Source organism: Aspergillus chevalieri, chromosome 1 (genome assembly GCF_016861735.1).
Source record: "Aspergillus chevalieri M1 DNA, chromosome 1, nearly complete sequence".
NCBI classification, from domain to species: domain Eukaryota; kingdom Fungi; phylum Ascomycota; class Eurotiomycetes; order Eurotiales; family Aspergillaceae; genus Aspergillus; species Aspergillus chevalieri.
In genome coordinates this window covers 345,966-371,929 of record NC_057362.1, presented here as the reverse complement: position 1 = coordinate 371,929, position 25,964 = coordinate 345,966, and the positions used below count along the sequence as shown (strand labels likewise).

The window sequence follows — 25,964 nt, the reverse complement described above, 5'->3', positions numbered from 1 at the left end:
CCATTCGTCTGACGTATTCTCATCCCAGTCCTGTTCGCACATACCAATCCGCCAACCACCGACACGCCATCGCATCTTCCACGCTGTCATGTCCGCCGCGCCCCTGTTGAATCTGCGCCCCCAGGATCGTTTCCGTCAGATGCTTCAACGATCGTCCGCCTGGGGTTCCTTCCTTCTTTTCCGGCTCTGCTTCACTCTTCTTGGCCTCGGCAGCAGCAGCAGCAGCAGCAGACCGTCGCCACCCCTCAACTACAAACGTATCAATCACTCGATCATGAATCCATCGTAACGCCATCATATCACTCTGACCCCCATGCATCACAACGATCGTCTCCCGTCCGACATACCGCCACACCAGTGCGCGCGCCGCATCCCGCCCGCCCATTATACATTGCTTCCGTTTTCGCGCCGTCTCGAGCATCCCCCGGGTTACCCCGGAGTATCGAGTGTTGAGATGTTGTAACCGTACACGTGGATACACCAGCGAGTCTATCAGGATCTCACCCGTGAAGAAATCCACCAGGCTGATCCGCACTAGCTCCGGCTCGCCGTAGATTGATACCCCCATTTCGCAGTCCAAGGCCACCGCCATCCGGGGATCCCACCATTTCATTGGCTTTGTAGGTGTCGCGTAGAGCATCCATTCCGTTTCCAATTCTCCTTTGGCATATTCCACGGGCGTATGTCGATCCATCTCGACACAACCGGGGGTTGAAACATGCTCCTGACAGCAGGTAAAGTGCTATATCCCGAGATTAGATACGTCAGTTCAGAACAAATAAAAATTCCAGACTGATTGATTAGAATTGAACCTTGTCCATAACCCGACCAGTATGAAACTGACAGACGGCTGTTTTCCTTTTCTTGCCTCCTTTTTCCTTGCCCTGTTTATCTCCGGCCGCTTCACTTTTTTCGCCCTTGCCCGTCTCGTCAGTCACCTCTCGCACGGTCACCGTCACCCGCACACCCCCATCCTTCCTATCCTCGTTGTCCTCGTCATTCTCCGCGTCATCCGTCTTTTCGTCCGTAACTGTTGATCCATCGATCTCCTGCATAGCATTCTCACCTTTGTCCTTTTCCCCCGATTCTTTCCTACTCTTTCCCCTGCGCCTGTCCCTCTTTTCATTTCCTTCACCTCCACCGCCCTCACCGTCCCCATCCCCATCCTCAGCTTTCTTCTTCTCATCCTTCTTCACCGACTTTCTTGTCCGTATCCTAGCTGTTCCTCATCAGCACCACTTACCACACCACCAGTTATCATCCAGTTAAAAGAAAACAAACCATGACAATCCCGGCATCTCCTAAACCCCAAGATTTCATCCTTCCCTAGATTCTCCAACTTGTATCCCTCAATCTTTAGGCTCTCGGGAGTCATGACAAAAGCACGCATTTTCGTAAAGTAGGCATCGGAGTAGGCGACTGGTACGGGCGCTGGAGTTGGAGTTGGGACTGGGTTTGGCTTTTTGGGGTCGGTTTTGGTGGTGGTGGTTGTCTTGCGTGGGCGGGACATTATTATTGTTGTTGTTGTTGTTGTTGTTGTTGTTGTTGTTGGTGGTGGTGGTGGTGGTGGTGGTGAGTGTTGTTTTGATGTTACTGTTTTCGCATACGTAGTAGACTGTAGGATAAGTGGGCTCTCCGTGTTCTTTATTTAGGCGGGATCTTCGTGTATTGTCAAATCAACAGTAGTAGAATTTGGATGTAAACGGTATAGAAGATGGACTTGAGGGATAAATAGGGGGTAAAGAGGAGATGGAATCATGAGGCTGATGAGTTGGTGGCAGGTGAGGTTACCTGATTTGGCATTCACATTGCATGCAGTACAACACATCTCGTTATACATGTGTCTATCCGTAGCTGTATCCCGTTACATTCAAGTTTTAGTGGAAATTTCTACCGAGATCTAAAAAGTTTAGTTAAAGCTAGGACGACATTTCTTACATGGTTGATATTCGAAATCTGAAATAATTTTAGCCTCATACAAAGGGATTGAAGAACGCGTATCCTGAGTTTGGATTCAGGGCTTCAGCCTATCAGTCCCATCTTGTGTTCCATAATCCCTCAATGCCCTCGCCTCAAGACTCCCTCCAGGACACTCTTTAACGACCGGTTTCAACCCAATCCGTTCTTTCAAATATGCTGGTCAATGCACGGCATGATACCCTTTGATCTCACTGCCTTGTGCATCTTCAATCTCGCTACTCCACGGATAAATTCCACGCTTCGTCTTATCCCATAATGTGATGGATCCTCAATATTCCACGGTGGCTTCGTGCCCCAGAGTCCTTCTGCGTCGTAGTAGATGCTCAATGTTTGAATGTTTGTTGCTTCTGGGCTGAGTTTGACAAAGAGTCGACACCATCGTTGAGCAGTGTGACGATAGTCTAGAAAACGGAAGAGAAAAAGATCTGTTATCGTTATCAAGAGGGCATCATTGAGAGTACTTAATTTCTGCAATCTGGGATCAGTTCCATCTTTAAATCTATGTCGAAGGCACCGAAAAACATGTATGGCGTGTCATATATAGTGTAAGATGAGTCAATAGGAAAGCTGAGGAGGTTCACTGTTAGGTTGCCTTCTATAAGTAATCCATTACTTACCCCGCTTACCACTCTGACCAAAGTACATTAACTAGAGAGTACGGAGTATACACTTACGGAACCTCTTATTTGAGAGCACAATATGACAAACACTGCCTTATTCATATCAAAACATTGCACCAACTGTCTAAACAGAAGACACGATGGTCATTCCGATGCTCAGGTTGGGGCAGGATAGGCTATTCATATGTCCTAGCTTCTCACTCTACGGCTCATTGGCGTAGTGTACCGGCCGTGAAGCCCGCGTATCAGCCCGCAAACTCAAAAGATCCGGACGCGAATAATGCCCAACAACATCCAGAAACTGCTTCGCCTTCAACTTCCCCCTTAAATCAACGTCTGCATACAAAATCCCCTCCTCACCCGCCCCCAACACCTCACACAAAGGCTCCCCATCGAATCCGAAAATCTGCGAAAACCCACCCCCAGGAAACATCGGATACCCCCAGCCGTCCACCCCATTCATCTCCGCATTACTCCCCGTCATAATTTGACTACAAACAAGCACGCAACACGCACCCTCAAACGCCATCGTCTGCGATAGAGTCCGGCTCATCGTCCCGCTGGCCTGATAGCTCCCCTTCTGCTTGATGGACCCCAGTGCGTCCCACATTGCAGGCCAGCTGGCGACATGAATGTCGACGTCTTGTGAGTACTCGTAGTAGCGGAGTAGTGGCTGGCTGTGTTCCCAGCAGTTTAGGGCGCCGATTTTGCCGAGGGGCGTTGGAATGACAGTTTGCAGGGAGTCGCCTTCGCCGGTTCCCCAGTAGGCGCGTTCAATGTGAGTTGGTTTGATTTTGCGGCGGTTGTGGATGATTTCGCCGGAGGGGCTGATGAAGGCCTGTTTCGTTTCGAGTAAGCGGTTGCTACGTCACATTCAGTTTAGGTGGTTATGTACCTGAGAGATATACATAGAGCACTTATCCCGCTCACTGTAACCCAACACAACAAACAAGCTAGCCCTTTTCACTGCAGCGCAAATACGCGCCATCTGCGGGGAATCCCTTGACATTGAGTTCTGCATGTATTCGAGCATGAAACCGCTATTGTCAAACGGCGATTTTGCATACATGCTCCTTTGTCAGTCAGCTACCAACATTGCCCGTATTAAGCTTAAGCCCTGAATTGAGAAAAAACATACCAAGGATACCCAGGGATGAACACCTCAGGGAACCCGAGCACCTGGGCACCGTTTGTCGCTGCCTCTTCGATGATGGAAATGGTTTTCTGGACACCTCCTTCGAGGTCGTTCCAGACGGGCTCTGCTTGGACGGCGGCGACGCGTACTTTCTGATCCATTGTTGTTGAATTTTCGGGGTCGTGGTGTGGTCAGGTTTGTAAGGTTGAGGATAGACCAAGGACTGGCGAGGTGATTGAGCATTTATAAGTGCTGTCATGAGGGTGAAAATTGCGGGGTTATGTTTATCCTAGCTTGCCGCGGATGGGCATCATCCTTGCAAGTCTGATAGTACTTTTGTTTGGGTGTTATAATTGAAGCTAAGCACATGTCTGTATACCTTGTCCCCTGGAATTCCTCTGTCCGACTATGTAACCTCAATGGAAAAGGTCTCGAGACCTTACACCAAATGGTAGTCACAAAAAAGGCGCGGGATTCCCATGATTGAGAGAAAGCGTGCATTGGGTTCCTGAAGACCCACGCGAGCCACAGTTCATCAACAAAGTAAAGCCCGGTTGAGCTGCTGCAAGACTGACAAGTATGAGCCTGCGCGATGTGCCTAACGTCCTTTCATTGAATTCTGCTGGGCAAACCTGGTCAATAACAGCTAGACAACTAGATCAGGTACGTAGCCGTGCTGCTCAACATGGAGCGTTCCTGCTGCTACGAGGCATGGGCAGCAACCCTGGCATCTTTTTTTTTTTTTTTCTCTGAAGATGCATAGATCTGGGTTCGATGTGTTACGATTCCGAGATCTAGCCTATTCAACGTTCTGCTATTTCGAGCGGCAATCTACTGGCCGGTTTTCTGGTCCTCTTGGGGTACACTTGTTGCGTTTAATTATCATTGGCCGGATATAGTATCTAATAATGATAGTCTTTATCGTATTCGTTCTGCCATGTGATTTTCTAACACAAAGCGACGCCGGAGAAGGCTTCTATTCTCGGAAATGGGCCATGATGGAGCTATAGCTCCCTTGATTCTATGATGCTCACTAGCTGCATATACCTTAGCAATTGGCCATCCAGGTCCCCTTAGGGAGATAGTGACAGAGCGCATCTTAATACCCTAAGATATCGCCGGGCGAAGCCTGCCAATGGGTCAGTCGATTCCCGTCTGTTTCACTCCGAGTGGATGCTGTAGAGCCTGAGAGCACATATGAACAAATCTGCGACACGCTCAATGTCCAATTGATTATGTTTGTATCCCGTTAACTAGTTTTGTCAAGTCCCCGCGACGCCCTAAGCCGAGAATTACCGGATTTGGAAAGCGCCGCCGGTGCCCTGCCCTATGGAGTTGGCGATGCTGTACTTCTGAGTAGAATGCTAGTTCACGAAAAATGATAAATAGCTCGAGGATTCCCTCAAGAATTTGAAATCAATCTTCTCTGAACATCTAATACATCTCTACCGTCAACATACCAACCGCCCTTCAAAACGCACCACGACCATGGACCGCCGTCTGAAAATCGGAGTTGTTGGCCTAGGCCGAATGGTACATCCCTCACTCCAATACTCTCTACTATCTCGTGTCTGACATCTTTCACAGGGCAAACGTCACGTCCACACCCTGTTGTACCGCACTCCCCGGGCGCAGGTTGTGGCCGTATGCAGCACGACTCCCCACGAAATTGCTTGGGCAAAGGAAAACGAGGAATACAAGGAGTTTGGCATTGAGGCGTATGGCGACTACAACGAGATGCTATCTCACCCAGGCCTCCAGGCAGTCTGGATCTCAACCAGCACGGATGTTCATGCGAGCCAGTCTTTGGCGGCGATTGAGAAGGGCGTCCATGTTCTCTGCGAGAAGCCTTTGAGCACTGATCTCGAAGAGGTATACAAGCTCCATACATCTAATCGCTACTTAAATTTAACAGTGACAGGCGCAATCCGTCGTCGATGCAGCCAAAAGCAAACCTTCCCTCAAAGTAATGGCCGGCTTCTCCCGCCGCTTCGACGCCTCCTACCGAGACACCAGCGACAAAATCTTCAGCCAACAAGCCATCGGATCTCCCTTCATGGTCCGCTCCAACACCTGCGATCTCCGCGACGACTCTGGTTTCTTCGTGAAATACGCCTCCCGCAACGGCGGGATCTTCGTCGACTGCGCGATCCACGATATCGACCTCTCCCTCTGGTTCCTGGGGAACCCGATCCCCAAGGCCTGCTGGGCTGCGGGAACCCTACAGCATCACCCTGAACTCAAGGGTCTGTCCGACGTGGATAATGCGGTCGGCATTGTTGAGTTCTGGGGCGGCAAGATAGCGTATTTCTATTGCTCGCGCACGCAGGCGCATGGGCATGACGTGTGTACTGAGATCACTGGCACTGATGGTAAGGTTATGGTGAATGTGGTTCCGCGGAAGAACAATGTGGTTCTTGCGGATAAGTTGGGGATGAGGCATGAGGTGCAGCCGGAGTACTGGGAGCGGTTTGAGGATGCGTTTGCGAGGGAGGCAAATGAGTTTGTCGATGCGGTCGTGAATGATGGGCCGGTTCCTGTGGCGCTTGAAACGGGTATCAAAGTTATGAAAATTGGGAGGGGATTGCAGCAGGCGTTGTTGACGGGAGAGGTTGTGAGGTTTGATGAGAGGGGGGAGCAGGTGCAGGCTTCTAGACTTTAGAGTGCCCATTTGGCTTGCCAGTCTATATGAGCTTGATCTGATGCTACTCTCCATATAACTCCAAAAATTGACTTCTTTGATTCGAGACAATTCCACTATGCGGGAATTCCTACCTAAAGTAGCAAAACGCGGGGATCTCCACCCCCGCAAAATACCATAAGCGACAACCATCGCCGGTACAATCCTAACACTGATTCTTGATAGCGACAACTATTATGAGCAATGCCAACAGCCAAAGCACCTTGTCTCAATTGCCGCGAAAAACACCTAAAATGTACAGCATAGTACCAACAACCCAACCCCATATCCCGTGCTAACAGGAGTACTCGAATACAGGCGACAAGCAAAAACCAACATGCAAGCGCTGCAAGGCAAAAGGCCTACAGTGTATACATGCTCCCCGGAAGATTAACTTTCGGCACTGGTCGATGAATAACTTTGAGACGCGGTTCTCGGGGGATCAGACGTGGGTCAATAGTAAGCCTAGGGATTGGAAGGCTCCGGTGCGAGTAGAGTCGTCGTCGTCAGGGTTGGAGATGCCTGCAGTCTCGGGCTTGGTGGATGGACAAGCTTCGTCTCAGGGGCTGTTTGGAACTTCAGGGAGTGTGATCGATTTGGGATGTGTCGATCCATTGCTCGTACCTGAGGGGAAAGATGATCGTTTCCAGGCTGGGGCTGTTGACCAACCGCACCAGATTTTCGATGAGAGTACAGGGTTGGAAGAGTTTAATCCGCATACCGTATCACCGGGGACTTTGTCCACTCTGTCTTTTCCTGTTTCGTCCGGGACGAGTGGCGAAGACGTTCACTTTGGCCCACCTGCTGGGTTTGATATTGGCCAGAAGAACAACTCTGAGCACGGTGTTGTGGATTGTCCAATAAGCTGTGAGGAACAACCATATTTTCCAGTTTATGCCAGCATCCAAGAATCATGCCTTCTACGCTACTTTATCGAAGAGCTATCTCCACTGGTAAGCTAAATACCTAACCCCTACCTCTACATTTACTGACTGGTACAGTTTGATCACTGCGACGAAAGAAAACATTTCCAACTAGTAGTCCCCTTCCGGGCGCAACACTGTCCAACGCTGCGCAATGCACTCTTTGCAGTATCATCCCGCCATCTCGTTCGACGACCACAGTACATGACACCACATGGCGTGCTATATCACGACCAACTACTTATCAATCTAAAAAGCTCAACTGCAGTTGAATACATGCTGCAATGTATCCCGGGCCTAGTGCGATTCCCCGAGATCCAAGACTCCATTGAACAGGAGAATATCATGGCGGCCGCGGTTATTCTCCGGCAGTATGAAGAGATAGAAGAAGACATGGGAGACAACGAGGAGGTGGGAATTGAGTTCCGTGAGCAGGTTAATTTCCTGGCTATTACGCAGACTATTATCGACTCGATGATTTCTTCCCCGCTGAATCAGTCGCTTGCGACGGCGGCTTATTGGATCGCTATTCGACAGGAGGTATATTATGCGCTCACGAGGGAGCGAACACTGAGCATGCGTTTCAGTCCGGAAGACTGGCAGAATGCGTCAGTCGCAAATACCCTGATCATGCTTGTTGGTGAGGTTGCTAAGTGGTACTGGGGAGAGAAGTCCCCTGAGGAATGGGGTACAACCCTCTTTTCTATTAACTTTGCTTTGTCCTCTATCAGACTGGACTAACAATATACTACAGAACGACTTAACAACCACCAAGAACATCTCATGCAAACCTACAAAGCCCACCTAATCCCAATCCTCTCACGAAAAGCAGACAAATCCAAAGGCGAAATCTTCCCCACAGTCTGGTACACCTCTGACGCCCAAGTAACCGCAACGCAACACCTAGAACTAGCCAGAATGATCCTCATCGCCGAAAGTCCGCACCTCACGTATGTCCTTTTATCTCTCTGGCTTTTCATCATATCATACTAATCCATGACACTTTCAGGAACGCACCCCGCTCCCTCCACCGTAAAGCCGAATCCCAGGTCCGCTCGATAGTCCTCAACGTCTGCGGAATTGCGTTAGGCCATTTGCGGTGTCAGCCGGCACTAGTTAATGCTGTGATTGCTATTACGCTTTATGGGGAGTATTTTACGGAGCAGGAGGAGAGGGATGCGCTTGTAGGAATTGTTGAGCGGACGAGGGGGTTGAGAGCTTGGCCTATGGAGAAGCCGTTTTTGACGTTGAAGAGGAGGTGGGAAGTCGCGGATTGCGGGGGGTTGTGATTTACTTTTCGAGAGACAGTAGTGCTCTGCTGTCAATCTGGCGCGATATATTGAATGAAATCGAATCATATATTGTTATATAGGCTCATCTCTATTGCATGAGGTCCCTGTATCTCAGGCCTCATCACCCTTTCGAGAAGTGGCATTCTGCTGCTCCGCAATTACATCGGCGGGAATACGCTCTGGTGTTGTATTCACGAGCATGATCATGGGGAGTATAGCGGCCCCGAGAAGGGCGAATGTCACACAACTGTTAAATAAAATTAGTTGGGTTCTGGCAAGGATGTATGGGTGCTATGGAAAAGGTAGAACGTACAATCCAGTAAGAGGGTCACTTTCTGTCTGGGTATTCATGCCGTAGGCGATCGCTTGACCAATAGCTTCGATACATCTGAATGCAGCGCCATTACGAACGTTTTCTGCATGGTCATTAGCAATCCATCATCCCTCCCAAAGCCTTAATGCTAAAATTAGATACTCACCCTGTGCATCCGTCGCAAACGACGACAGCAGCCAATACATATACGACTGCGACAATGGGCCTGTCGTCTGCACAAAGAAATACGGCAGAAATGACGAAGGATACAGTCCGTCGTCCCAATCAATCTTGCCAGGATCATGGCGCTTGAATCTGGTCTGCATGATAATGGACCAGATATACACGCCGATGTTGAGGATGACGACAGTGTAGAGACCAACTTGGGCGCGGCGGCGCTGGCCAAGGTATTTCATGTCGAGGATGAAGCCGAGGCCGAAGCAGCCGATGCTGGTAAGAGAAGGCGAGGTTAGTTGGTGTTGCGAGGATGGGGGCTTTGTTGGACTTACATGCAGAAAAAAGGTGACACTAGAGAGGAAAGGGCTCGGGCGCGGACGGAGAAGTAGGTTCCTAGGTAGGTGGACCAGCTCCCGCTGCATTTGTTAGTTATTCCATTCTTGTAGCAATAGCCTATGGGACCGGCAGTGTGTACCTGTAGAAAAATGACCACAGCGCCCAAAGAGCAGAAAGCACAATGAGCTTCGAGGTTATCGTCTTCGCAATGCGCCTAACTTCCTTCTTGGTGGTGAGGGTCTCTGCCATGACAATTTGTGTACCATCATCTCGGACTACGCGTTCGAAAGGAGTAATCATCAGCGCGAATGGAAAGCTAGACGGTAGAATTAGCATGGATTGCTTGCTTGGTCCCTCGGGATACTCACGCGATGCACTCGATGATCACAAAGGCAATGTAAGTATCCGGAGTGACACTGGCACTGGCCCCCTTTACGTGGTTCTTTGACAGACTTGGTTGCCATTAGCTAGGCCCATCTATCGCAGAAGCTGAGAAACTCACTTGATTGCACCTCCAACCAGCTGTCCGAGATTCCGCGCCACAATCCACAGAGCCAAATACTTTCCACGAGCGCCCGTAGGTGCAAGCGTCATGATGGCACCGGCTTCAGCGACATACCAGCAACCGGTGCCAATACCGGCAATGGCACCGCTGAGGATGAGATACTATAGACACAAGTTGTCAGACCCTCTGCGTACTCTAGGGAGCTGTTCGTTGATGCCGACGGCAACTCACCCATTGGTTTCCAAACTTGCTGTTGCAGTAGTATGCCGACCCCTCGATAGGAAAGGACATTGAGCCGATGACCAAAGCCCACTTAACACCGAGCTTGTTCACGATGGGACCGCCGAAAAAGCAAACTAGGACACAACCACTCCGTCAGTACACCAGAAGTGATGAAGGGCTGCCGGGATACACACCGAGAGCAAGCATGGCATATCGAATTGCGTTCGCAATGTTTGAAACCTGAGGAGTTGCGAGACCACCACCACCGAGACCTGGAAATGATTAATTCCGTATTCAGGCGATTTCAACCCTGATGGCACACTCACCAGTTATCGCGTCAGACATGGCTGGTCCACAAAAAGACTGGACGCTCAGAATCATCATCTGCGTCAAACTGTGCTGCCATACTCGTTTCCACAGCGGGACTGTCGCCCTGTACAGCTCCATGTCGACTCCATGACTGTGATTGGTTGTATCGGCTGGCGAGGCAGGATCCTCATTGCGCACATTGGGAGAGGCTGTCTTCGTATCAGTCATTGCGAAGATATCGTACAGGCACAGCGAGTATACGACATCTTGAGGGGCATGTTGGAAGCCGATTTATTTATACACCCGGCATCGAATTCTGGGGAAGTATAGTTAGCCTCGAAGTGTGGAGCTTATCTCCGCACTTCGAGGTTCGGTTATCTTGAAGCTGTTCCTCTAGACATACGGAAGGTCCACACGATGCTTCGCTATCTTGGCGATAGGTTCGCAGATGGTGATTGGTCGGGTTATCATAACCGACTAGTATCTGGCATCTTGATCGAACTCGTGCTCTGTTGTAGTTCCCGGAGGTTCTCACTTCGCTATCTATTTTGCCGACAACGCGCTTGGAATCCGATGCTGATAGCGGCAAAAGTCCGAGTGTGTATGTCTCTATCTCCAAGACGCACTGATTTAATTGAATTGTCTACTGATATCACGCAATTAAGTATCTATCCTAACACTATCTGTCTCCATAGCATCAACGATATCCTCCTTGACAATCGGCTAATCTGACCAGCTCATGACTGAAAAGAATACAGCCCCTCCTAACGTGTACCTTGGCCTTGCTGCTCCATCTTCTGTCGACTGTCAGACAGGGTCTCGTCTCTGTGCGCGCTCTTTTCCATCACGGCAATGGCTTCGGCTCCATATGATAGGCCTGGTATGTCCACGACTTGAGCCTGCTTTTCATCAGCACAGAGCAACGAGCATACGTAAGAGTCAAGTGTGGGGACAAATCTGAAAGCCTTCACCAGGTGATCCCCCACAATGGACGGCACAATTCCGACTTCTTTACGCTTGGTCATATCCCTGCTCCCCGGCAACGAAAATCACCCCGGAATTAGATAGGATGATACATCTCCTCGTTCAAATCGTTATAAAATGCGGTATATCCGCAACCAGGATAATCAATACTTGTTTCTCACATTCCCAGATCTAAAGGAGTTTCCTTCCGGTGACGTTTTCTCAAAGCACCCAACCAAATCTGCGAATTGTAAGCAAGAGGACAGTTTAGATGACAATATCGTCCTAGCTGTGGAACGGAATGTTGATTCTTGGGCATTCAAGGAGCATGGTGAGATGCATCCGGCTGTGGAATCCGCGACTGTGATTGGGGATGGACGGCCACCGGTGTTTGAGACTAACCTGGAACGAGGTGGAAATGTGGATTGGAATAGTGAAGTTGACAAGGAAGTCTCGTCTATAATACAGAAAGCAAGCCAAGGAGCAAGTATGAGCAGGTGCAGAGGGATATTATGATTTTTGGTGAGCCCGGAGAAGCCCCTCAGTTGGAAAGTTGGCTGTAGAAGCTGTATTATGGCTGTAATGATACTGTGATAGAGCCGTACCATAACGCAACTATATGACCAAGGCAGACTATTTCTAATTGGGACTACTTGTAGACCTAAGATACAAAGCAACCTGAGGGTATCGCATGCATGTCACAAAACAAACACCTTTGGATTCAGCATTACTCACGTCCACTCCTTATTCCCATACCCTTTGTACTCCGTAGTCGATATCGCTATAAACAAAGGGAGCACTTTAGCGCGTCTCGGCTTGTAAACTGAACTCAGGGCGAGATTCTGATTCTTTGTAGACTTCTCCATGGTCAGAATAGGAATCAGGTCGTGGTCGAAACCATGAGAAGTATCGTAGTGATCGGGAGTGTACCGACGTCTTGACAGTAAAAATTTAAACCGGTTTTCAATTCGCCAGTGGCTATCAACATTTTCTGTGTAAACAAAAAGCAACATCTGGGTGTTGTATGGTCTTTTCACCCCAGACAGATGGCGTGTTGGAGATGGTTCTGACAAGCCAGTCATGACAGCAAGTGAAAGGTGCGTTTTATACAGACCGTAAGTGCAAGCATGTACCAGATTCGTGCTAAACAAGTTGTAAGTAAGTAGAGACCCCGCTGGCGCTGTAAAGACAAGACTCAAGAGCTCTTTGATAAGCTGCCATACGCTTAAAGTCACTAGCGCAAAGATCCACCCCAGACATGCACTACCGCAATAGAACGCTGATAGGGCACGAGAAACGGAGTAAGAAAGGCATTGCTCAAAGGTGAATCAAGCATGCCGCTCACACTCCACTACTCACACGAGCTATATATTTAGGGAGTGAATGACTATGCAATCTCACCCTGCCAGTCTACTTGTACATACAGGTTCGCTAGCGGCAGTCCATCAGAGCCATATCGGGGCCTCAGAGTCTCTAACAGATAGCAATCATCTAAATCGTTCCCTAAATAAAATGAACTATCAAGCCCTGTCAACCGAACGACAATACAGTATGGCAACCTCGTTCCCGCACTCGTACGGACATCCGAATCGAGCCATGGATACGAATGCGAGCCCAACCCTACGACCTTCGTACGTAGATCATTTCAAGCACCTGTGTTCCAGATAAAATTGGTAAAATCTCTGCCTATATCTATAAAAAATACCCTTTAAAATAATTAGGCGGCAGTAATTATACGAGTACGAATGCGGTTCTGATGTACTCAATAACCCCATACCTCCGCAGATACATACATACAAATAACCTATATCATCTTTTATACTCTAGTTACTATCATGTCTATCGATCTCACCTCGCAAACTCAGACTCAGTCATATACAACCACCAAAATGAAAATGCGCCTCCCCTTGCCCCTCCCAACCCCAATCCCAACCCCCGCCCTCAAAAAAAACCTCTACATCACAATCGCCTCCCTAATCCTCCTAACCTTCGTTCTCATCATCGCCCGCATAGCCGATAAAGGCACCCCCTCCACAAGAACGAACACATGGGGTATAGCAGTCGTACGTCCCCTGCCCTCCTCTCCCCCTCAACCCTATCCCCTTCCACCCCCCCAACCAAACTTTTATACTAATAAATATGGCACAGTGCATAAAAGCAGCCCTCTTCCTACTCTACCAAACCCTAACAACCTACCATCACAAACTGCGCAAATGGGCCAGTTTGAAAGCGAACATGACACTGGATATCATCGACACGGTGTTTTGGTTCGTGCTGTTTGTTATTAGTATTATGGGGGCTGTGGGGGGGAGGAGTGCTAGTAGTCAAGCCTTGGGGGCGGTTGTGGCGGGGTTGGCGCTTGTGCTTTGGTGAGTTTCTTTTTTTCCTTACTTGTTCTTCTTGGGATTGAGAATTGGGAATTGGGGGGAGGGTGGAGCGGCTAACGCGGACGGTTATAGTGGGATTGTTGGGTTTTTGTCGGTTGTTTGTGTGAGGGAGTATAGTGTGTGGAAGAGGGGTGGGAACGCGAATGTGGATGTGGAGGCCGGTGTAGAGGGTGATTATAAGGCTGGAGATACGGTTTGAGGATAAATTCGAGTTTGTCCTTTGATATACATTTATAAATTTCATGTGTTACGAGTGGATGAAGGTTAGGGTCATGATCATCGTTCAAACCATCCTGTACAAGCGCTATCAACTTTATGGAGTATGTATTTGTAACGTTCAAATAGACAAACCATCCTACCTTTGCGTCCTCATAAACTGCCTATACAGAAAAACCCATACAGAAACAAAAGAATCACTCAAGCGCATAGACCGGTGCCTTCGCCAATACATTCACCGGCCCCTTCCCGCGTACTTCGGCGCTAACAAACGAGGCAAATCGAATCCTCGTTGGTCCCACGACCGCCCCGTTGTTGTTGTTGTTGTTATTGTTGTTGTTGTTGTCATCCTTACTCTCCTTGGCCTGTGTAGCGGGGGCAGCGGGTGTATTCCGCTTCCCCATCAACGACCCAAGCATCGACGTCTTCTTTTTCTCAGGCCCCGCTGTCCCCGGAGCCGGGGATGATGTGGGAGAGGGCGATTGCGAGGAGGGAGAGTCGGGATCTGTACTGGCCGTGGGATCTGTATCGGTCGACTGGCCCTGTCCAGCAGGGTCTGTAGACTCGAGATCCGGACGGCGCACGTTTTCTGGTTTCACGTTCGTTAATGGCGGGACGCCTGTTTCGGGCTTCATTTGGCGGTCGTCAAGGATAGAGCCTGGCAGTGGGTATTCGACGCAGATGTCGCGGGATTCGAGGGGGATCTTCTCTGCGACGCCGACTGCGTTTTCGACGATTAGGCGTGCGCCATTGTCCATGCCTACGGGTGGGGGAGTGTTGAGGTGCATTTCGAGAGAGGCGACGAGTTTGGTGACGAGGTGGTCGACGAGTTTTGCGCGGTTTTCGTCGGCCGTGCGGCCGTGGAGTTGGGCGTCGCCTAGTCCGTCGAATGTCGTGCGTCGCCAATTTGAGATCTTAGCAATGGCGTTTTCTTTATCCTCTTCGGTGATGACGGACTTGGAGCCGTGCTGCTGGCGGAGGTTGTTCTCGATGCTCTTCAATTGCTGGCTGAAGGTTGATTCGAGGGATGGGTGGAAATGGCGATGGAAGATCTCTTCGACGAGCCAGCGGCTGATGAATGCACGACCGATAGCTGTCATCTCTTTCATGCCGACGGTGTGGGCATCATCGTTCACGTAACCGATCAACCAATGTGGGAGGCTCTTCCAGTCTTTGCGAATGGAGAATGCAAGGTCTTTGATGGCGCCGTCGAGACGGCCAAAGCGGTTGGCGTATTCGTTGTCATCGAGAACGGTGCGGGACACGGCCATGCGTTGGTGGGCGACGGTGTTTTGGAGGTGTTGCACTTGGGCGTCTTTCTCAAAGTAGTAGCGCTTTACCTTGGAGTATTTGGCCACTGTTTCCATTAGTCCATGGCGTAAACTACACAGCAATATGGGGCAGCGTACAAAGTTCCTCATGCTTCTGCACCAACGACCGCATGTCACCCTCCTCCTCTCGTCGACCCTGAGCCGGACCGGGGGTACTACGTCCCTGGTCCTGGCTAGTCGACGAGTTATTCTTCGAATCAGCCAGATATGGCGATTGGCGACCGGTCTGATTCGATTGACCCGCGGGTCCAGCACGGTCGGCAGCCATGGCCTGCAGAGATGCCGTGTCGCTATGAGCAGATATCAACGAGGTCGCTAGAGACAGCTGAGAAGGGGGCCGTATCGACTGATGCGGCGATTGTGGTTGTGTTTGCGTCTGGTTCGACCCGTGTTTGCTAGCTTGTACTTGTAGTTTGTCCGAGTCGGCGGTGCTCGTGCTGGTCCGATGTTGAATAGATACAGTATCACCCTCCCGTGCGGCTGCGGCTAGTTGCTGCGAGTCGGTTGCTGTCGTCGAAATCTCCGGGATTGATTGGGAATTCAATGACACATCGTCTTTCGGCGCTGATCGACGCGCTCCTCTGGGGGCTGTTGTTATTGTTGCTGGCCGCGAGCGGTGCGACTTGGACAGGGTTCGGCCCAGGAAACTAGGGATGTCTTTTGCGGTGGACGAGGGAGGGGAAGATGCAGTCGAGGGGGGTTTCTTCGTTGTCTGATGTTTTTGCAGCTTGCGCCGGTCGTCGTGGTCGGCGTTGCGCTGTCGGGTCAGCATCTGAATCGTAGAGACAGGGGAGATGGTAGAGGGGCGTACTGGTTCGGGGTCCTGGAGGAGATGAGCGGTTTGAGTACGGCGGATGGTAGCAGGTTCTGGGATTGGTTCCTGGAGAGCTTGTGCCTGAGAGTAAGAATGAGATTGAGATGGTCGATGGAGGGGCTGTTGTCGGTCGGTGCGGAGATCTCTACTACGGGAGTCGGAAAAACGATAGAAGTCAGGATTGGAAGACCCAGAGCGAGTGTTCTGCTGGAAGGAGACGGTCGACAGTTGCTCTGCTGAGTGGATAGTCAGGGCAGATGCTTCGGGCTGGTGTTTTTTTCTCTTGAAGAAGGGCATGTTGGGGGAGAAGAAGGAGAGGAAGTGGACGGAGGAAGGAGGATACGGGATATGGATATGTGCACGGGGAGAGGACGGAGCGATGATAAATACACGACGATCAGACAATTATATCAGACACGATTACAAGTGCTAGTGAGAAGATATAAATATAGTGGCGACGTGAGGCTGAAGGTTATCACGAGTACGCCTCGCTAGCTAAGCTCTAAACTATTTAAAAGCTGTCCTTTAGCACACCCCGTGAGTCTTGCCCGTCTGGCCCTGCAACGAATGCTTCTCGCCCTTGTAATCCGGATGGTTATGCTGCGACTTGTGCGAGTTGGTCCGGATATACCTGTTTATGTTAGCGCTGAGACAGTTACAGTACTAAAGGGAACTTACGAAGTGTACTTGTCCACCATCTTCTCGTCCATCTCCTGCAACGTCTTCATACCCAACTGGATATCCGTCAACAGGGCTTGGCACCGTCCCATAGTGAAATCCTCGCGGACGACCACACGCATCAACTTGAGCTGGTTGCTGTTCGGCGCCATCGTGTACGCCGGCACAATCCATCCCCGTTCGCGCAGCTGGTGCGCCAACGCAAATTCATCATAGAGCCCGGACCGATCCGCGGGCAGACGGAATGCCACGACGGGCAGTCCATTGCCACTACGCTGGCTGATGATTCTGAACCCTTGCTCTTCCAGTTGCGCAGCAAGGTAGTCCGCGATCCTGGTGATGTTGAGCATGATGGACCGGTAGCCGTGCTTACCCAGACGGATCATCTGGTAGTACTGGCCGATGACCTGCGAAGCACCCTTGGAGAAGTTCAGGGTGAAACTGGCCTGCTCTGCGCCCAGGTAGTTGATGTTAAAGATCAGCTCCTGGGGAAGGTATTCCGGCGAGCGCCAGATAACCCACCCTACACCGGGGTAAACCAGACCGTACTTGTGGCCGGAGACATTGATCGAGACGACACGTTCCAGACGGAAGTCCCAGACCAGGTCCGGCTTGACGAAAGGTGCGACGAAGCCACCGCTGGCCGCGTCAACGTGGATGGGAGTGTCCAGTCCGCGCTCGATCAGGAGGTCGTTGATGCCCTTGACATCCTCATACTCACCAGTGTAGGTCGTGCCCATGATGGCACAGATACCAATGGTGTTCTCGTCGACGAGATCCACAGCCTGCTGGGGGTCGATGACGTACCGCTCCTCGGTACAGTAGACATAGCGCTCCTCGATGTCAAAGTACCGGGCGGCCTTTTCCCAGCAGACCTGAACGGCACTGTTCATAACGATGTTAGGCTTAGAAGTGTCTTTACCCTCAGCCTTCCGCTTGTTCTGCCAGGCCTTCTTCATGGCCAACGTGCCCAACATGATGGCCTCGGAGGATCCGATGGTCGAAGTACCCATGGGATGTTCATTCTCGCTGGTGGTGGGGGCATTGAACATCCGAGCGATCATGTTGACGCAGCGGTTCTGGATCTCAGCGGATTGGGGGTATTCCTCGTAGTCGATAAAGTTCTTGCTGAAGGACTCCGACATGAGTTTTTCCACCTCATCTTCCTGTTTCTGTTAGCCACTCCCCATGCCCAGGACATTATACTCGATCATACCATGTACGTGGTGACGAAACTCGCCAGACTACAACATTAACGGGGTCCTCAATTGATCTCAGGAGGGGACATACTTGAGCATCGGGTTACCATCCAGACTCAATTCATCCTTGATCAACCGATAAGCGACATCACGAGGCATCTCTCGCTCCGGCATCTCCAGACCGGGCATCTGCTGAATGGCAAACCGGCTGCCATACACACTGGAGGCGTAATTGTCTCCATCCCGAACCCCGCCATCATGCACGGGAGTATCGAGCTGAATGTTGGCCAACCGGCCGGCAGCGTCCTGGTCGGAGGGCTGGTTTTTCTTGATCTGAGCGAGATGAACCATTGCGCACTGTATGAAACAGAATCCTATGTAAGAAGGTAGGAGAAGAAAGGAGAGAGGGGAATGAGGGACCCCTCAGTCTGTACTTGTACTCGGAGTATTCAGCTAAACCGGCCCCTCCGGTCCAGACTTGGCTTCAAAGCTTAGCCTTGAATATGGACAAGTGAGCAGCGGCCACGAAGCAGTCAGAAATCCACTGATTGCTTGATTCAATTCTCGCAGTGGATTCCATTACATAGTGTTTCGGATATAAACTGCAGTAACCAGTCATTGCCCTCTGTGCCGTCCGGTGTTTTCTCTCCGAGCAATCAACCTACGTCATGGCCCCACGGCATGTGGAGTGTGGCTTGTATTTTATGGCTGAATTTGTGGCTGAGCGTATACAATGATGAATACGTACCCGAGTCGGCTGTCACGGCTTTTCCTAACAGCACAAACACCCATCTAAACCTGCACAACTTGGATAACACCATGTTGGCCGGAATTATGAAAGTCTTCAGGTGCATTGTCCGCACGGTAGGCACCATGGCCCAGGAGCTCGCAACTTTCAAACGCGAAGAGCAGGAGTCTTCTAACGAATTACGAGAAGAGATTGCAGCGATTGTTAGAGATGTCAAAGTTTTGAAGTCAGAATCACCATACTTTCAACGAAACAAGCATCAGCCAGATCGGCGGTTACCGGGGGAAGTTGATGACCAACGCAGCCAGAGTCGTGGGGATAATAATATTGTTGAGAATGGGGAGTGGCTATTGGTCTGATCTTGGATACCTTGTTGGTCGGGGTACTGGAGAGTCTGCTGGCCTGGTGGCCTTGGAATTTTAATGCCTGGGGGGAATATCTTGAGATCTGATTTAACAGTGATGGCTACGTTGAAAATTTAGTTTCAATGGCAATTAAATCTCCTTTCCAATATTTTCCTCTAAGAAAACCCAAGAGCTTTAATAACCACTATTACCATTACGCTCTCACATACACAATCCCACTAAAGGTACACCTCGACATGTCAATCAGAACGGACCAAGAACAGATCCAAGGTATGGGCTCTCTATCACAGACTCACTCGACCAACAACACAGGGGCAGGAGTCTTGGAAGAGATTGACAAGTGGGCCGCAGGGATCGACAACAAATGGACATTCTGGCTCAATGGGATGACCGAAACCGGCAAATCGATAATTGCCGGAAGCAGTCAGGATGCTCGAAGAGAATGAGGCCCTGGGAGCAAGCTTGTTCTCCAACATGACAACAACTACAAAGGAGACAGTCGAGAGTATGTTTCTCGGGGGACATTCCGTCACACCCAGACATCCATATGAATACCAGTAATCTGCTATCCAATGTGAACAATGGATCTCGTAACAGTAACATGGTGTTTGCCGTTTATATCTCGACTTGTGATTTTGCTCAGTCAGGATGGGAGCGCATGGGAGTACCGCAATAGGAATGGACCGAGTGATTATCGACAACAGCCCCAGGATGGCATTAGGTGCGCAGAGGGGGGAAGGGGAAGACCGTATAGGGCATTATCTGGGAAACCCAAGATGAGGCCATCTCACCTGTAAGAATCCTTCCAAGTGTGATTGATTTGACCACATGACTAATAGGCAAGCAGTCTAGACGGATTGGTATAGTCGGCTTCGCCTTTCCACAGCCCTTCCGCCATTATGCCATTGACACGAGATATTCCATTGTTTCTTACTCGGAAAGTAAGTTTTCTAGTGGCTTTCTGGCTAGGATAGTAGCGATTGCTATAATCACACAAGTCGAATCTTTCGCCGTAAGCCATCATGAGGATGAATTTTGTCGTGACTGTTTTATTTCAGGGATGGTAAAACAGCAGAATTTAGCTCTGAGATGTGGCCATATTGCTTTGAAGCCGTCGACATTTTCATTCTTGGAAAGCTGGGCCTGGTGCAGATATGGAATAATCGACATAACGATTCCATTGGCCTCGCCAAGAATCAATTCTGATTCTGCTAAAATGTCTGAAATGGGATCAGGTTCCCGAATCATAGATTTTTGCTTTGATCCACGAACGACAAAGATCCGAAAGACCAAAAGAATCAGCTGTTGTGGAGCCCAGGATAACCTGGAAGAACTTTATGCCCGTCTCATCGAGGTGTCCATGAGTGTAAACATTATCTACAAAAGAACAGAAACTAGATGGTCATGATCCTTTATAGTCCAGCAGAATCGATAGCTCCACTTACCTACAGAGTACCAACTACTGATTAACCTCATGATACATAATATCCCGCCTGGCACCACCATTAAACCAACCCAAAGGTCCCAATCGCTGATTCAAGCCCAATCCCACCTCCTCGTCTAACTCCGGCGACTTCAGCATTCTCGCTGATTCTGGCGTCTGCGGCGTCAAGGGTACGTCAAATTCCTGGACATTGAAAACCGCCTTATTAGGGCTCCGGCCCTGGTCCTATCCATTTTTGAAAGAGATGCTTGCGTCAGTGATGTGATTTGGGAGGGGATCCAAGCCCTTGATGCCTTCTGCGTTAAATACTGTCGATATATTTGTGATTCTAGCCGTTCGGAGGATGGCGGAGAATTTAGTGCTGTAGGAGCCGTTGTTGAAAAAGTAGATTATCACGCCTAGGATGACGCTGAGCATTGAGACTCCGAGGGCGGTTCCGTAGGAGGTCCATAGGACGCGTTCGGTTTAAGAGTAGATGTTACGATCGGCGGTCATGGTCACTTTCACGTCTGGCATCGGCGAGTCGGTGTGGTTCGGTCTTGTGTCGCATTAACTGGTCAGTCTGGCTTTTCAATTGATTGAGGCGAAGTGGATGGAAGAACATACTGGAATTGGTCCGAGCTCATCATTGAAATTGTGATACAGTCAGCAGCAAAAGCAGTTTCACCACGAAAAACACCCTTTATTTCGATTTGCAATCGAAACGCAGAACCCTCTGCTCAAGCTCCTATTCCTTATTAGCGTTTCTGGGCGCCACAGCCAAGGCACTAGCCATGAAAACGGGTGGAGATAAAACAGCCCATCCAAATGTTGTACAGACCGTAAGTTAGTTAACTATCATCGGGTTTACTGTAATAGTAGTGGAGAAAAGCCAAAACAGTACCCTCGAGCGCATATATGCGTGCTTCGCTATAATGTTAACTCTGCTATCCATGATTGTTTACCTTGTGTATAGTCTATTCCACGTTCGCTCCTACAATATGAGTAAGCTTCAAAGGCTGTTGTAGATTCGAATCATTGGTTATTTTAACCGCCAATCAGAATACAGTTTTGCTTTCAGCCTCACTGGACGCCTACCCCTCCTCAAAAAGAAAGGATTGTGTTTTTTATCACTCTTCACAACAGTACTTGTATTTCCTAAAATCTGCAAAACTGGTTGATTATGGATCCTCTTTCTGGTGCAGCGAGTGTTATCGCAGTTGTCCAATTAGCCGCAGCCATCACACAAATATGTGGCACATATCTCAACAAAGTCAAAGATGCAAAGCGAGATATTCAACGCTTTCAAAAGGAGGTTATCGCCCTGTCCTGCGTACTGCAATCCCTTCATGAGCTCCTCCATGGACCGAATAGCGCAAAGATTACTGCTGCCGAAGACCTGGTCAATAATATTACAACATGCTCTTCAACCCTTACAAAATTGAAGGAGAAAATCGAGCCGGAAACAATGCAAAGACGAATGAGGAGGTGGGGACTTCGAGCCTTCAAATGGCCGCTGAACCGGTCAGAGGTAGATGATGCGATCAGTGAAATTGAGCGGTACAAAACAATGTTTAATTTGTCCTTGCTGGTTGATCAAATGTAGGCTCTATAATCTAATCTCTTCGTCATAAGAGATATGGGACTAACTTTTACTTTGATTCAGGACGTCCACCAATCGGATTGATCAAAAGATAGGTCTTGGCAGACTACAGATCGCAAAAGGAGCGGCATTCGACTCCTATGATAATCAGCATGCTGAATGTCTTCTAGGAACTCGAGTTGACCTGCTTCAGGAAGTCGAAGACTGGGCAAAATCACCAGACGGAAAATGCATATTTTGGCTGAATGGCATGGCTGGGACTGGAAAGTCAACAATCTCCCGAACAGCTGCAGGTTGTCTTAAACAGCAACATCTGCTTGGAGCGAGCTTCTTCTTTAAGAGAGGTGAAGAGGACCGAGGAACAGCAAAGAAGTTTTTCCCAACCTTGGTAGAGCAACTGGTTACTAGTATACCTCACATGCTCCCAAAAGTCCAAGAGGCAATTGAAGATGATCCACATATTTCAGATAAGGTGTTAAGGGAACAATTTGAGAAGCTTCTTCTTGAGCCACTGCTTAGAATTGAACAGAGTGAAGGGATGAAAACCAGAGTGATTGTGATTGATGCTCTGGATGAATGTGATTCTGAAGATGATATGCGGGTCATTCTCCGACTTTTGCCACGAGTCCAAAAGTCAACTTCAATGCGACTCCGCTTTCTACTAACAAGCAGACCTGAGTTGCCTATTAGGCTAGGCTTCACAGAAATCACCGACACTCACCATGAATTGGCTCTTCATGAGATTCCCACGCCAGTAATAGAGCATGATATATCCTTGTATTTTGAGGACCAGTTCTTCCATTTAAGACAAGATCGCTCGTTTCCACCAGACTGGCCTGGAGACACAACCGTTAAGATACTGATTGAGAGAGCCATCCCCTTATTCATTGCAGCTGCTACCTTATGTCGATTCATTGGCGATCCGAAGTGGAACCCCAAAAAGCGGCTTGAAGCAATTCTGACAGATCAGTCAGTTTATGTGTCCAAGATGGATAGTACATATATTCCTGTGCTAAAGCAGCTTCTTACTGGCCAGGATGAGGAGGAATCGAAGCAAATCCTTGAAGATTTTAAGGAGATAGTTGGAGCTGTGGTCAATCTTGCTACCCCACTCTCAATCAATGCCCTCAGCCAGCTGCTGGACAGAGGGCGAGATGATCTCAAATGTCGGCTAGATCTACTCCACTCAGTCCTCAGTGTACCAAACGATTTCGACACACCCATCAGACTTCTCCATCTGTCATTTCGAGAATTTTTGCTGAATAACCGGAAAAGCAAAAGCGAATTTTGGATTGACGAGAAAGGTGTAAACAAACATCTTACAGGACAATGTCTCCAGACCATGCAGCGCAGTCTGAGAAAAAATATCTGCAATCTACCTAATGAGGGCACCCAACGCAATGAAATTGACAGGGATTCTATTCATTGTAAAATACCTCCTGAATTGCGATATGCCTGTCGATATTGGGCTCAACACCTATTACAGAGCCAGGAGCCAGTCACAGAGTTGATTGGAGCTTTTTCATTTCTTAAAGAGCACTTTCTTCACTGGTTGGAAGCAATGAGCATTTTAGGATATATGTCTGAGGTAATAGTGACTATTAGGAGACTAGAGTCACTTATACAGGTTTGTCCCCCTCAAGGGCTCTTTGTGGTTCTTATTTATACTAATGTATACAGGGCGATAAGTATTCAGAAATATCAGGGTTCCTTTACGATGCGAGACGCTTTGTTCTTAAGAATCGACAGATAGCTGATAGTGCTCCGCTTCAGCTTTACTCCTCAGGGCTTATTTTTGCTCCCAAGGGCTCAACAATTAGAAAACAGTTTCATAGCGAGTTGGCGGCTTGGGACCGACTGCCACAGGTTGAGGAGAATTGGAGTGCGGAACTACTGACCCTTGAGGGCCATTCTAAATGGGTTCAGTCTGTGGCCTTTTCAACTGATGGTCTGCTTGTGTCTAGTTCCCATGACAACGGCATCAAGCTCTGGGATCCCAGCACAGGCGACCTGCGGCAGACCCTTAAGGGCCATTCAGAATCAGTTCAGTCTGTAGCCTTCTCACCTGACGGCCAACTGCTGGCATCTGGCTCTAATGATAAGACCATCAGGCTCTGGGATGCCAGCACGGGTGACCTGCGGCAGACCCTTGAGGGCCATTCTAGTTCAATTCGGTCTGTAGCATTTTCACCTAATGGTCAGCTGCTGGCATCTGGCTCCGATGACACAACTGTCAGGCTCTGGGATCCCAGCATGGGTAACCTGTGCTGGATCCTTGATGGCCATTTAGATACAGTTCTGTCTGTAGCCTTTTCACCTGACGGTCAGCTGCTGGCATCTGGCTCCAATGATGGGACACTCAGGCTCTGGGATCCCTGCACAAGTGACCTGCGTCAGACCCTCAAGGACGATTTTGGATCAGTTCTGTCTGTGGCCTTCTCACCTGACGGTCAACTGCTGGCATCTGGCTCTGATGACATGACTGTCAGGCTCTGGGATTCCAGCACAGGCGACCTGCTCCAGATACTTGCGGGCCATTCCAATTGGGATCAGTCTGTGGTCTTCTCACCTGACGGTCAGCTGTTGGGATATGGCTCCACTTGCAGGGGTATCAGTTTCTGGGATTTCGGCACAGGCGAACAGCATAATATCCCTGAGGTTAATCCTGAATCAGTTCTGTCTGTGACCTTCTCACCTGACGGTCAACTGCTGGCATCTGGCTCTGATGATAAGACCATCAGGCTTTGGGATCTCAGCACAGGCGACCTGCGGCAGACCCTTGAGGGCCATTCTAGTTCAGTTTGGTCTGTAGCCTTCTCACCTAATGGTCAGCTGCTGGCATCTAGCTCCGATGACACGACTGTCAGGCTCTGGGATCCCACTACAGCTGACCTGCATCAGACCCTTGAGGTCAATTCTGAATCAGTTCTGTCTGTGATCTTCTCACCTGACGGTCAGCTGCTGGCATCTGGCTCTGATGACACAACTGTCAGGCTCTGGGATCCCAGCACAGGCGACCTGCGGCAGACCCTCAAGGGCCATTCAGAATCAGTTCAGTCTGTAGCCTTCTCGCCTGATGGTCAGCTGCTGGCATCTGGCTCCGATGACACGACTGTCAGACTCTGGGATCTCAGCACAGGCGACCTGCGGCAGACCCTCAAGGGCCATTCTAGTTCAATTCAGTCTGTAGCCTTTTCACCTAATGGTGAGCTGCTGGCATCTGGCTCTGGTGACAAGACCATCAGGCTCTGGGATCCCAACAAGGGTGACCTGTGCCAGGTTCTTGAGGGCCCTTCATGGGTTTGGTCTGTGGCTTTCTCATCTGACGGTCAACTGCTGGCATCTGGCTTTGATGATAAGATTATCAGGCTTTGGGATCTCAGCACAGGCGACCTGCGCCAGACTCTTAAGGGCCATTTTGAACCGGTTTGGTCTGAAAGCAATATTCAGCTATCTATTTTAGAGAGCCAGTGGATCTGCTTTCGAGGCAGGAGGGTTTTATGGCTTCCACCGCACTATCGTCCAACTTGTTTGGCATTTAGAGCAGGTATGGTTGGTCTTGGTCATTCGTCCGGAAGAGTTTCCTTCATATCACATTTTGCTTGAGTGGTTTCCGTAGAGTTCTTATAAATTCAAAATAACACTCTTATATATTCTACTCTCTTTCTATTAGGCTTTGTGACGGCTCAGCTCAGTGCCTTTATGGACGTTCATTGTCAACATGGCAAACAATGCCATGAAAGCA

The 25,964-nt window shown here is 49.5% G+C and overlaps 9 protein-coding genes across 9 annotated transcripts; 4 read left to right on the top strand and 5 right to left on the bottom strand.

Moving 5' to 3' along the window:
* Nucleotides 1-19: 19 nt before the first annotated feature.
* On the bottom strand, nt 20-1,510 carry ACHE_10131S (putative RNA exonuclease; the record flags this gene model as incomplete). The annotated part of the gene is made up of 3 exons (XM_043275865.1): nt 20-742; nt 813-1,219; nt 1,282-1,510. The coding sequence occupies 3 exons, from the start codon at nt 1,508-1,510 to the stop codon at nt 20-22; spliced, it is 1,359 nt and encodes a 452-aa protein (XP_043131251.1).
* A 1,292-nt stretch (nt 1,511-2,802) lies between these two features.
* ACHE_10130S (carbon-nitrogen hydrolase family protein) lies at nt 2,803-3,896 on the bottom strand (the record flags this gene model as incomplete). Its single annotated transcript, XM_043275854.1, has 3 exons — nt 2,803-3,438; nt 3,496-3,673; nt 3,739-3,896. The coding sequence occupies 3 exons, from the start codon at nt 3,894-3,896 to the stop codon at nt 2,803-2,805; spliced, it is 972 nt and encodes a 323-aa protein (XP_043131250.1).
* A 1,327-nt stretch (nt 3,897-5,223) lies between these two features.
* On the top strand, nt 5,224-6,397 carry ACHE_10129A (Gfo/Idh/MocA family protein; the record flags this gene model as incomplete). The annotated part of the gene is made up of 3 exons (XM_043275842.1): nt 5,224-5,268; nt 5,323-5,607; nt 5,657-6,397. 3 exons carry the CDS (start codon nt 5,224-5,226, stop codon nt 6,395-6,397), a joined length of 1,071 nt encoding a protein of 356 aa, XP_043131249.1.
* Nucleotides 6,398-8,741: 2,344 nt separating this feature from the next.
* On the bottom strand, nt 8,742-10,720 carry ACHE_10128S (uncharacterized protein; the record flags this gene model as incomplete). The annotated part of the gene is made up of 10 exons (XM_043275831.1): nt 8,742-8,877; nt 8,944-9,046; nt 9,110-9,393; nt 9,453-9,536; nt 9,596-9,772; nt 9,825-9,908; nt 9,959-10,122; nt 10,193-10,317; nt 10,378-10,455; nt 10,510-10,720. The coding sequence occupies 10 exons, from the start codon at nt 10,718-10,720 to the stop codon at nt 8,742-8,744; spliced, it is 1,446 nt and encodes a 481-aa protein (XP_043131248.1).
* A 2,624-nt stretch (nt 10,721-13,344) lies between these two features.
* ACHE_10127A (uncharacterized protein) lies at nt 13,345-14,041 on the top strand (the record flags this gene model as incomplete). Its single annotated transcript, XM_043275820.1, has 3 exons — nt 13,345-13,518; nt 13,604-13,824; nt 13,915-14,041. The coding sequence occupies 3 exons, from the start codon at nt 13,345-13,347 to the stop codon at nt 14,039-14,041; spliced, it is 522 nt and encodes a 173-aa protein (XP_043131247.1).
* Nucleotides 14,042-14,255: 214 nt separating this feature from the next.
* ACHE_10126S (uncharacterized protein) lies at nt 14,256-16,500 on the bottom strand (the record flags this gene model as incomplete). The annotated part of the gene is made up of 2 exons (XM_043275809.1): nt 14,256-15,415; nt 15,468-16,500. The coding sequence occupies 2 exons, from the start codon at nt 16,498-16,500 to the stop codon at nt 14,256-14,258; spliced, it is 2,193 nt and encodes a 730-aa protein (XP_043131246.1).
* Nucleotides 16,501-16,728: 228 nt separating this feature from the next.
* On the bottom strand, nt 16,729-18,431 carry ACHE_10124S (glutamate decarboxylase; the record flags this gene model as incomplete). Its single annotated transcript, XM_043275798.1, has 4 exons — nt 16,729-16,834; nt 16,882-18,047; nt 18,098-18,125; nt 18,172-18,431. The coding sequence occupies 4 exons, from the start codon at nt 18,429-18,431 to the stop codon at nt 16,729-16,731; spliced, it is 1,560 nt and encodes a 519-aa protein (XP_043131245.1).
* Nucleotides 18,432-18,953: 522 nt separating this feature from the next.
* Nucleotides 18,954-19,187, top strand: ACHE_10125A (uncharacterized protein; the record flags this gene model as incomplete). The annotated part of the gene is made up of 1 exon (XM_043275787.1): nt 18,954-19,187. The coding sequence occupies one exon, from the start codon at nt 18,954-18,956 to the stop codon at nt 19,185-19,187; it is 234 nt and encodes a 77-aa protein (XP_043131244.1).
* A 2,612-nt stretch (nt 19,188-21,799) lies between these two features.
* On the top strand, nt 21,800-25,825 carry ACHE_10123A (uncharacterized protein; the record flags this gene model as incomplete). The annotated part of the gene is made up of 4 exons (XM_043275776.1): nt 21,800-22,218; nt 22,283-23,385; nt 23,815-23,846; nt 23,900-25,825. 4 exons carry the CDS (start codon nt 21,800-21,802, stop codon nt 25,823-25,825), a joined length of 3,480 nt encoding a protein of 1,159 aa, XP_043131243.1.
* Between the last annotated feature and the right edge of the window lie 139 nt (nt 25,826-25,964).